General features: G+C 39.7%; 1 protein-coding gene across 6 annotated transcripts in view; it reads left to right on the forward strand.

Moving 5' to 3' along the window:
* The window catches only part of TNIK (TRAF2 and NCK interacting kinase), a 402,893-nt gene that overhangs the window by 229,539 nt on the left and 160,997 nt on the right, over positions 1-12,357 (forward strand). For all 6 annotated transcript variants that reach the window (XM_030929436.1, XM_030929450.1, XM_010360215.2 and 3 more), the window contains one exon: positions 4,601-4,657. In XM_030929436.1, the coding sequence (XP_030785296.1) occupies positions 4,601-4,657 (57 nt within the window). The remainder of the gene's footprint in view (positions 1-4,600; positions 4,658-12,357) is intronic.

Raw genomic sequence — 12,357 nt, forward strand, 5'->3', positions numbered from 1 at the left:
TGAATTATTTTACGTAGAACAAGGATCAGCATAGATTGTTGCCTCAAAAGTGAGGGAGAAGAAGGGAAGAGGGGAGCAGAGTAGTGTGTGTGTGTGTGTGTGTGTGTGTGTCTGAGGACCAGACTGAGCCATGCCCCCAGCACTGAGTGGCCCCAAGGCTCTGCCTCCCTTGTTTTGATGCCTTTCTTGTTCCTTTCTGGTGGGTATGCTTTTTATGCTTTAGGTCATTATCTGACATTAGGCTTGGGGTCCTATCAGAATATCAGTTTTACTTTTCTAGATTTAGTGTGTTCCCTAGATTTTGCCATTATTGGTTATTTCAGTAGGAAAAAAGTAATTTAGTTCATCCTTTTATTAAAAAAATGACTTAGCAACTGCAGTCTGACAGGACATTTTCTCTAATTTTCATGGAGAATTTTTTTTAACTCTTTTATCTCCTTTTAGAAGTTTTTTCTTTTCAGAATTTAATTTTCAGTTCTTGGTTGCACATGTATTTTTTTTTTCATTCATTCATTTGTCCATTTTAGAGATGGGATCTTGCTGTGTTTCCCAGGCTGGCCTCGAACTCCTGGAGTCCAGCCATCCTTCTGCCTCAGTCACTGGGAGTACAGACATGCAACACTGCACGAGCTTCAAACATGTATTTTAGATCTAAATTTAGATGGCATCTATATTTGCATTTTAAATTTATCTTATAAGGAAAAATACGTTAGAATTGGGGTACTATTACATTTTTCCTTCAAAATTCTATTGCAATAACATCCCCCTTTGCTGCACTGCCCCCAAATTTAAAAAATAATTATTAAAAAATAAGTTATTAAAAATCCTATGTAAAGCAGAGATGACTGATTTGATATTTATTTCAAGTTAAGTAAAATATTAAAAGTTTGTTTTAAACATGATTTTAAAAGTTTGGTGATAGAAATTTGTGATTTAGGAGCTGGATGGTAGAAGAGGGATGGAGGAGAAAGTGTCCTGAGTTTAGATGTGAGATTTTGGCCTCTAAAAGGAGAGGAGTGCATTAGGCTCTTAGGGGCCCTTCCTACTCAATTCATTTCTGATTTTATAAAGTTGCCTCTTTAAAAACTGTCCTACAATGACTGTGCCTCAGGTTCCTAGTGAGCTTTAGGTCGACTGACTCCCTGCCATTCCCTGCAAGTCTGCCTTAATCTGGATCATAACTTGGCCTGATGTTCTCTGGCGATATAAAAGACACCTCACGCTGGGCAAGTTGCTTCATGGCCCTTTCCTGATCAGCAAAGTGTGGCAGCTCAGCGTCCTTCCTGCTCTGGAGCGTGGGGATGCCTTTGCCTGGGAGTGAGCTGAGGCTGCTGATTGTTCCACCTCCGGGATCTCACATCAGCCCAAACTGCCATCCCAAGGCGTATTATTCAGTCAGACCCACTGAGAACTGCTGTTTCAGCCGGGAAATGAAATTTAAAATGGAAGAAACATAATGTTGTTTTCCTTTCCAGTGTTACCTTCCGTCACTTTCATAGTGGCTACTTAAAAAACAAACAAACAAAAACAAAACAAAAGACACAATAGCAACAACAAAAGCCATGTATACTAAGTTTTTAAAAAGAGCTGATATTTTATTTATTTCCACAAGAACTGCCCACTGCCTGTGTTTGAAATGTAATACAGGTCACTTTTATCCTGCCTCGTCTCTGGCCTTGGGCCAGTACCATAGGCTAGCTCAGCCCTAGGCTGCTGATGGAAAGAACTAGGTGTTGAGGTGTCCTTGTAACAAATTATTCACTCAAAGAGGATTTCCTGCTTCTTAAGGACTTAAAAAAACTACAGCAAAGTCTCTCAAAGTGCATGCTGGCAGACATGCCTCAGGGACTCCCTCAGGAGTGAGGGGAATTGGGAGGCAGAGCAGACTAGAGTTGGGTGCTCAAGTCCCTGCTTGAACCGGGGGAGTTCACTTAAGGTTTTATTTGGGAAGAAGGTTGGGCTACAAATGGAGCCACAGGGGAAGGAAGGAAGAGAGGAGGGAAGACTAGAGAGGGAGAGAGGGCTATTAATCCTTTGAGGTCCTTGGAATAATACACCCAGGGACATGTTCATTGATAGACAGAGGTGATGAGGAATTGACAGTGAGGTATCAGAGGACAGAGTACTTTAATTGAATCTAGAAAGAGAGAATAAGTTGTCTGAGGAGTCAAGAAGGCAAAGGGCACCCCAGACCAAGAAAACATACCATCTGAGAGGCAAGAAACAGTAAAGTACATTTATAGAAGTGCAAACAGTTTGTTCTCAAGGTCCACAGAGTAAGAGCAAGTGGGAGCCTGCCAAGGTGGTGTGGCAGAAAGGGGGTCAGCTCTTGGAGGGCCTTGCAAGCCATGCCCAGTGGTTTGTCTGTATCCTGTTACACATACCATTAAAATAATTTCAATGCAAATCAGCTATATAATATCAGACAGACCTTCTGTATTTGCCTACATTTCCCCTACCCTCTTTCAGTGCTTTAGTAGATGAAGCCATTATTTAAGACATGATTTATAGCCATTACTTTAAAGTCCACTGTTGGTTACAAAGCTGTTGATTCCTTTGCAAGGGTCATCATTACGGCATCACAGACTCAAAAGAGGACGCTGTTGCTACTTCTTCCTTGTGCAAGATTGACTCGTGGTTTGCAGGAAAGGTAGCATTGCTGCTCTGCAAGAAAGTTAGTGTTCCTGGTTCTGTAGCAGTGGCACTTCTCTCCCCATCAATCTTGGGAAAACTAAATTTCTACATGCTCGTTGGGATGGAAAGAGTTGGTAGTGCTGACACCCACTCACTGCCCTCTCCACCAACCACTGAGCCCAGTCCCCCTACATTTTGTAGATTGGGAAATGAGGGCCCAGACCCACCTGATGGTCATGGGCAGAGCCTGGACAAGAACTGGGCCTCTGGGATTCTGGTCCAGGGCTCTTTACAAGGTAACACGCCACCCCCTCCCTTGATTTCAGGAAAGTTGAAATAAATGTGAGGGGCTGTATCTGTGACCATATTGGATTACTGACCTCCTATCTCCTTCTTTGTGCTCTTTCCCCAGTGAGGAGGAAAAAAGAGCAGCAGAGTGGGGGTCAAAAGCGGAAGGAAGCACTACCAGAATCAGAGTAAACAGATTTTTAAAGCTGAGATATGTGAGAAGAAAGAGGGCAGGCAGAATGGGCAGAAGTTAAAAGACCAGAGGAGTGGGGAAAATTAGGGTAGTAAGGGAGAGAAGTAGCAGAAAAAGGGAAAAGATTCGAGAGCACGAAGATATAGGAGCTCTCGATTACAAAATTGACCCAATAATGTTTTCTACCACAATTTTTAAGAAATTTGATCCAACTAAGCTAGCACATTTTCATGAGCTTCAACTACTGAATCTAAATCATACCAGGCCAATCGCTTTTTCCACACCGCAATTATATATGCCTCCTTATCTGTTGTTAATTCATAAACATGCCACAGCATCTATGGGGTAGGCCCTTACTATTCCAGGTACTGGAAATCATTGATGAGACATGGTGCTTGCCTTATGAAACATATAGTTCAGTAGGGAAGACAACATTTAAAATTAATCAGAAGACAGGACCATACATAATTACAGCCAGCATCTGCTGACAGCTAATCTGCATATGTCACTGTCAAGTACTTTGTATACATGATCTTATATCATTCTCACTATAATTCTGTGCATTAGGTATTATTATTTCAGTTTTTGAGATGAGGAAACTGAGGCTTGGAAGGTTGAGGGACTGGCCTAAGGTCATGTAGCTAGGTTTTGAACCCAGCTGATCTTAGAAGCTGCATTTTATTGCCTGATAGCAGCAATAACTAAAATGTATTTTGGAGACTATATATAAAATTCATGTAAAAGGAGTGAGTGTGACCATCTTTGCTGTTGTCTGAGAGTCACATATAGACATTGTGTTTTCTCAAGGAGCAAGCAAAGAGAAAATAATTCTCTGCTGAGAGTGCCCCCTTGGCGCTCCCTATGCGCTTCTGATTTTGCCCTGTGGTTGCTGCTTCACTGTAGTTCTCAAGACCAAAAGTGCCCACCTTGGGGAAGGCAGGCCCTCATGTTCAACACTGTCTCCTTGATCACAAATTTGGATTGATTGCTGTCTGTTTTATTTTAGGTTCCCTTTTAAATAAAGATAAATGACCAATCTCAGGTGAATTATAGCAGAATCATATCCAGTTAAAACCATTACAGGATATTTTAAGAATGAAAGAAACCAAAGTTTCTTCATCTACCAAGTGTTTTCTAACAGAGAGATATTTGTGTATTTTCCACGCAGGCCTAGCTCCCCTTCCACGTAAATCCTTCTCTCACTTAAGCTCTTGTCAAATGCCTTGGAGAGGAAGTAGAACCAAATTGTTCATCATTGCATTCTTTATTTGACTTGACACCCACTGTGAAAATAAACAAAGCGACTGGGGATGTTTTACAAAATAACCACTAAGTAGACATAGTGTTTCTGTGTGTCTCTGTCTTTCTCTCTCCCCCCATTGATATAGTACAGCACTGATCCAAGCAATTTTTCTTTATGGTTGGAATTGAACGCTACTATTCGTCATCAGAACTAAATCTTTTGTTATTATTTTTCCTTTACAGGGTCGTCATGTCAAAACGGGCCAGCTTGCAGCCATTAAGGTTATGGATGTCACAGGGGTAAGTATCTTTATCTTGCCATCTCAATAGCCATGCAGATGCTCCTTGACTTACGACGGGGTCACATCCTGATAGGCCCATCATAAGTAGAAAATATCGCTCAAGCCTGTAATCCCAGCACTTTGGGAGGCCGAGACGGGTGGATCGCGAGGTCAGGAGATCGAGACCATCCTGGCTAACACGGCGAAACCCCGTCTCTACTAAAAAATACAAAAAACTAGCCGGGCGAGTTGGCGGGTGCCTGTAGTCCCAGCTACTTGGGAGGCTGAGGCAGGAGAATGGCGTAAACCCGGGAGGCGGAGCTTGCAGTGAGCTGAGATCCGGCCACTGCACTCCAGCCTGGGCGACAGAGCGAGACTCCGTCTCAAAAAAAAAAAAAAAAAAAAAAAAAAAGAAAATATCGTAAGTTGAAAATGCATTTAATACACATAACCTATCGAACATCATAACTTAGCCTAGCCTACCTTAAACATGCTCAGAATGCTTATGGTAGCCTACAGTTGGGGAATCATCTATCACAAAGCCTATTTTATAATAAAATGTTGAATATCTCATGTAATTTGTTGATTACTATATTGAAAGTGAAAAACAGAATGGTTATACAGGTACTTGAAGTATGATTTCTACTAAATGCATATTGATTTCACACCACTGTTAGTCAAAAAAATCATAGGTTGAACCATTGTAAATGAGGGGTCATCTGTATATTTGTAATAGAGAAGTTAATGATAGAAAAAAATTGTTTTCCAGAAAAATAATCTTCCTAAATATCTAATATCTTTACCCACTTGTGTTTAACATAAGGAAGAGTATGCAGTAGCTGACTGAAGAGATCATGGGTACATCACTCTAATTAAATGTGATACCTACACACTGCCTTATGTACTTGGAGTGAATACTGTGTGCCAATAATTTACATAAGCACAACCACAGATATTAGCATATGAATGCAGAACAAGGATTTGAAGATATTAAATGAATAATACAGAGATTATACAGAAGAAATGAGTCTTAACTGTTTTCCCAAAGGTCTGCCTACCACTGGAGTAGACAGGAGCTTGGATGACTCTAAGATCCTAGTAGGATATTTAACATGAATATTTCCCAAAACAAAATATTACTGATCAAATAATCACAATAAACACAAATTCTTATCATTATAGAGCAACACTGAAACAAAATTTCTGCCTGGATAATCAAAAGCAATCTAAGAAATAGATTTTATTTTCGATACAATCTAACATTTTCTATCCTTTTGCTAGGCTTACTTAAAATATTTTAATGCCTTTTCAAGAGTACACAGCAAAAATCAGACTTGAAAGGATTCACTGGACATCAAAGGCATGTTAATAATTTTCTGTTGTCCTGGGGATTTTTCTAAGATGTCTGTGTGCTGTACATGAAAGCTGAAAGACCAAAGTCTTCCATTCAGCCCAGAAGTTGATTATTCAATATAAATAGACATAGAATGAATGGGTCACACAAAAGCATCAAATAAGAAAAACAAATAGGAAAACTAAATAAATAAATAAGAAAGACACACAGTATGTCTGTATGACAAACTTCAACCCATACCTTTTGGGCTCACTGTGTTACCTTTGATAAGTATATGTTATATGATAGTTACCTATCATAATACACATTTCACGAATTATTGTTTACACCACACATTGTACTGACTATGATTGATCTAAATTCCTCTTTAAGTTGTATGTATTTTTAATGAGTAAAAGATTTTGTTCCTGTACATTTGTTACCATTTAGATAAAGTACTAATTCTTTTTATTTGTCTTAAATACATTATTTAAGTTTCAGATGTTGCAAAAGTTCAAATATTTAGTCCCAGTTAGTTTATTAATTCACCTGGCCTTTACTGAATAATAAACTCCATGTTCATTATATTAATTCGGTTTAAGAACACTCTAAATAACAGAAGACTAGGCATAATAGAAGTGTCTTGCTCTCTCATGTTAAAGGAGCCTAAAGGTGGACAGCTCAGGGATGTATGTCAGTGATGTGGTAGAGTGAAGGATGTTTTTATCTTTCTCCTCCATCATTCTAATGCACAGCATCCACCATTACAGTTGCTTTATGGTTCAAGATATTTATTGGATTTCCATTGATCACACTTTATGGCAAGCAGAAAAGGGAGAACAGGGGAAGCAGAAGGGTACAAATGAGCCCCTTCCAGTGAAATATTTTCTACTTCCATACAACATTACTACTTCTGCTTTCATTGCCCCTGTCTAGCTGCAAGGGAAGCTAGAAAATATAGTCTTTTATTCTACTAATGTGTCTAGTTAAAAATCCAGATTCTATTAGTCAGAAATGAAGGGAGAGTGGATACTGGAATGGTCAATTATCAGGATCTGACACAAAAAATAAGATCAGATACTGTCAGTCTCTACATAGAAACCCATTATAAATATATAAACATTTTACAAAGCTCCAACCACAGGACGAATCAGAATTTGTTTTGCAATTCAGCTGAAGTCATACTACTGTATTTTCCTTGGATTGAATAGGATCCCTGCATAATGACATGAGCTTGGCAGTTTAACAATTAATGGCTGTGGAAGGAGTCCAAGACATTCATGCTGTAGATGAAATTCTATTGTGTGGTTCTGAAGAACTACAGTTGAGAGTTCCACTGATGTCATTAATCTCGGTGCATAAAATGCATATTGATGCTCAAAGTATGACTCTGAACAATTTAAAGCCTCACAAGTAGAACCAGAAACTACTCAAGAACCACTGTTGCTAGACCACTTTGCTTGGAATTGAAAGTTACAGTTATTTTTCCCAGGGTATGTATTGTCAGCTTAAGGAATGTCAGTTAGTCTTTCTAAACTGGGTTTCATTAAGCATCTAAGTCCTACAGAAGATGACTTGAGAGACTGTCTTCTCAATTTTCCCAAGGAGAGTACAGAGGTAAGGCCATTTTACATGCAAAGAAGTGTCAATCCATTACATAGAGTGGATGCTTTATAGTATTTAGGCTTAATTATCTTGGGGAACTCCTATTGAGGAGGGCTAGATAGTTTCTGTGATTCAGTCACATCATTGATGGTTATTTAACCACTGACTTTTAACAAAGGCAAACGTGGATACACATCAGGAAATGGTTTTCTTATTTTTGTGGTGTCCGATGTGGCATCAAGTGACTTTTGTATCACCCCCTTACACATCACAGTCAACATAAGATTTCCTTTGTGAAACTCATGTGGTGCCTTTAGAAAACAATCTATTCTATTTTGCCATGTTGTCTTTTGTGTATTACAGAATGCTGTAAAAGCTTCTTACCAATTATTATAATTGTACTCATTATGGCTGCTCTGTTAAAAACTGAAGTCAATTCTCAAAGGTCGTCTTTGTTAATTGTATGCTATGACCTACTACAAAGTTACTATAGTTTATTGTTATGAAACTGATAAAGCCACAAGCTTAAAATCCATTTTTAAATTATTGTTTTTATTCTGTATCACTTCCTTTTTTATATAAAATAGCCATTGAGAGAACTGGATATAATGCTTATATCCTTCCATTTTTAGAGCTGAAACACTTCCAAATTTGCCAACATTTGCTTCAGAATTCGTGCTTAAACTCAGAGTAGGCCTTGAAGAACTTAAGTTCATGAAATCATTATGGAAATTTCCCCCATTTTGTCACAGTCTGGGGTTTACCTCTCAGCTGGATTTTTGCACTCTAGATTGACCTATGGCATCTAGGAGGAGCTAGACCCTCCCAGGTAGTGTTTCTCAAAGTGGACCATCAGCATCAGTGGGCAGTCACCACCCCTAAGGTACACATGAGAAATGCAGATTCCTGGGCCTGCCTCAGGATTTCTGGGGCAGCCTCAAAATCTGCCTTTTCTATAAACTCTTCGGAGTGTCACACACATCAAAATGAGAGTACCACTTTTCTAAGGTCTTGTATTTACTTCTTTTTGGCCACCAAGTGTGAAGGAGCTATTTTATTTTATTTTATTTTATTTTTTGATAACCCTGTAAATAATCCCCATTTTCATTTGGGGATTCCTAAGTGTAAAGTAGTCCCTTTACAATGACACCCTGAGGTGCATATAATACTTAATGAAATTTGTAAGCTTTAATGAAATATTGTAAGCTTTTCCCTTTACAATGACTGGTTGTGATTACTCAGGACATTTGAGGTTGTAGTACCAAATCTCCACCTAAACTGAATGAAGCTGAAAAGGGAATTTACCAGCTTGTATGAATTAAAACAACAAAAACCTCAGCAGGATGCAGAGAGTCACCTAACATGATCAGGATTTTGTCTCTCTCCATCTGTGGGCTCTGCTTTCGTCCCAACAGCAGCTGCAGGCTCATGTTTTCACTACCCCATTGCCATTAGTCCCTGCAAAGGTGCCAGTCTGAGTATCAGTGGTCCAGCTTGGACCATGTCCCCATCCCTGAGCCAATTCCTGACTCTCCAGTCCACGCCTGGGCTGGATGCCTGGCTCTGCAACCTACCGCAGGGACTGAGAGTTGGAGAGAGTTGATTTCTCAAAGTAAAACCTGAGAGTTATTATAGAAAAGGGTGGAAAAGATGCTGGGTGGGCAAAAACAGGAGAATTCTATGACCATAATATCATACATTATAGTGAGTGTGTTCAAAAGTGATTTGATCCTTAAGTAAACTTTCTCTAGTTACATTTTTTATATTCATATCAAAAAGAATAATAATGGTAGCTAGCACTAAATGAGTGATTACTATGTGCCAGAACTCTTTAAAATACTTTCTATATATTAATTCATTTGATCCTCTCAGCAACTAACCAAGCAGGTTCCATGATTAGCCCCATTTTAGAGATGTGAAAGCCAGGCATTTTAAGTATCTTGCTCAATGTAACATGGCTGCCAAAGGAAGGAGTGAATATTTCAGCCTGAGCAGTGTAACCCCATCCTTTAAGTCTGTCTTCTTAACCACATTGTTTTCAGTCTTCAATTCATGTAGTGTTTAATTTCATGTGATTCTTTTTTCATTGATTTATTCAACAAACACTTACTAAAATCTACTTTATGATAGGCACTGGAAATTTAAAGATGAAAAAAATGGTCTTTTGCCTGTTCACAGTAACACAACCTTGCCCTAAATATTTATAAATAAAGGTTATACACTTTATAACAAGGTTGTAGAATTTGTAAATAATGTTACTTGTAAACTTTGATAGGACTGTGAGGAGACAGTCCTCACTGAGGAAGCCCAGGAGGACAATCAGGTGAGGACGTTCCGGCCAAGAATACAGCCGGTGCCAAAGCATGAGGCTGAGAGGGCATGTTCTGGAAACTGCACATAGCTTAGTTTCGAGGTTAGAAGTGCCAAGAAGGGGTTGATACAAGATGAATCTAGACACGTTAGGAGGGGCCAGGTCATGAAGGAATTGAATACTGTGACAAGGAGTTTACAACGTTTTTAATTTTCAGTTTTCTCAGTAGAATACTTTGATCAAATAGTCTTAGGGAAAAACCCAATATATAAAAGAAATGTAAGGAGACTTGCTTTTCTTTTTTTTTTTTTAAACCAAGGGTGGGAGACCGTAAGTCCTGACTCCTTTCCTCAAACTACTACTAGAGCCAATGCAAGAGCCAGAAGTTGAACAGGAGAGTAACACGGTAGGATTGCCTACTAGGAGGATCCATGCTAAGCCCTGCTTCCCTGAATTCCTATTTCTGTCTTACTGAATTTCTGTAGGTGAAGCTTCTGACCCGCCTCCATCTCTTTCTGAAGAGTAAGGAAGTGGTCTTCTCCCAGTAGTAGACTGCTTTGCTCATCATTAAAAGGGTTCAGTGAATGCTTGCTGAAATTGCACAGAAAGAAAAGAAAAATCTTTTCATCTTGGGTTGTTTGGAAGAGTAAGGGGGACACATTGTTCCGAGTACATTTGGTTCTTTCATCCCAAAGGGAGGCAGTTCAGTGGCATAATTAATAGTATGCACATAATAGTATTGTTAATAACAATAATGACAATAGGCACAGGCCAAAAAGGGGCTAATACTGATTGCTTATTATGTGCCAAGCATTGTTCTTAGTACTTAACATGTATAAATTAATTTAATCCTTAAAACAACGTCCATTAGTAGAGTACTGCTGTTATATCTGTTTTACAAAGGAATTGACAGCAGGGAGCCCAAGACTCTTGCCCGAGCCCCACAGATAGTAAATGGCAGGGATGGAATTCAAGTCGAGCCAGTCGGGGCATACGCACACTCTCTACAGACATCTTATTATAGGATGAGAAATGGGAGAGTATTGCCAGAGCATGGCCTTCAGATTCAGAGAGAGCTGGGCTTATGTTCCACTCATCTTCTTACTGATAGTGACCTTGGGCAAATCTTAACTTTTCTGAGCCACAGTTTTCTTATTGGTTAATGTTGCAAGCTTGTTTTGGGACTTAAATGGGATATAATATCTTGTACCTGACACATAATAGGTCCTCAATACATGATTTTAATGGTTAGTGCCAGTAAGGTACATTGAATCACTGAATAAGACAGGCAATAGGAATGAAAAGATTTTAGTGTGCATTAAAATCCTCTAGTTGTGTATTTTGATGACAGCCTGATCTGTGAACTGCATGCCAACTTGTGTTAGTTAATTGCTGATATGGGTAAATAGTTTGCACTTACCCCCTTTTTTTTTTTTTTTTTTTTTTTTTTTGGAGATGGAGTCTTGCTCTGTCGCCCAGGCTGGAGTGCAGTGGCCGGATCTCAGCTCACTGCAAGCTCCGCCTCCTGGGTTTACGCCATTCTCCTGCCTCAGCCTCCCGAGTAGCTGGGACTACAGGCGCCCGCCACCTCGCCTGGCTAGTTTTTTGTATTTTTTTTAGTAGAGACAGGTTTTCACCATATTAGCCAGGATGGTCTCGATCTCCTGACCTCATGATCCGCCCATCCCGGCCTCCCAAAGTGCTGGGATTACAGGCTTGAGCCACCACGCCCGGCCGCACTCACCCTATCTTTACCACCTCAGTTACAGAGTTGTTAGCCTTACCCTGAATAGTATGTAGCTGAAAAAATGGCTTACTAGAGCAGGATCCAGGAAAGAAAGTGAAGCTAGATTCCAGAGGCTGAAGGCTGAAATCACAAGATTTAATTCATTCATTTACTTGAGAATGAATGAATGCACCATGCTACAGAGTCATCCAGTGAACAAGGCAGACATGGGCACTACCTTCTGGAATCTTATATTTCAGTACAAGACATTTAGTGGTTAAACAACAGCAGTCACAATTCTGATTAGCTTCCAAGCAGTATACAGAGTATGAAGAGAGAATTTAAGAAGAAACTGACCTAGCTGAGTGGCCAATAAATGATTTCTGAGAAAGTGACAGCTGTGTGAGATCTACAGGATGAGAAGACCTTGGTTAGCCAAGTGAAGGGGTAGGGGAGGTGCACCTCCAGACTGGGGAGCTTGACCTTCAGGTGATGTCAGCAAAGCTTAGGGATTCCCATCTGAGGCTCCTTTGCCACAGAGGCCCTCTGGACAGTTCTTTGGGACTTTTACTTTGGAGCCATTTATGTAGGTGTCTTTAGCAGACAGAACAGTCTGATCAAGCACATGGTCAAAACTTTTAACAGAGAAAAGATAAACAAATGGCTTTTTTGTCTTCATAATACCCTCCACCTTTTGTGCTATTTTCAGTGCTTCAATTCTGTATGCTATACAGCATGTAGAAC

The sequence above is a fragment of the Rhinopithecus roxellana genome, chromosome 1 (genome assembly GCF_007565055.1).
Source record: "Rhinopithecus roxellana isolate Shanxi Qingling chromosome 1, ASM756505v1, whole genome shotgun sequence".
NCBI lineage: Eukaryota > Metazoa > Chordata > Mammalia > Primates > Cercopithecidae > Rhinopithecus > Rhinopithecus roxellana.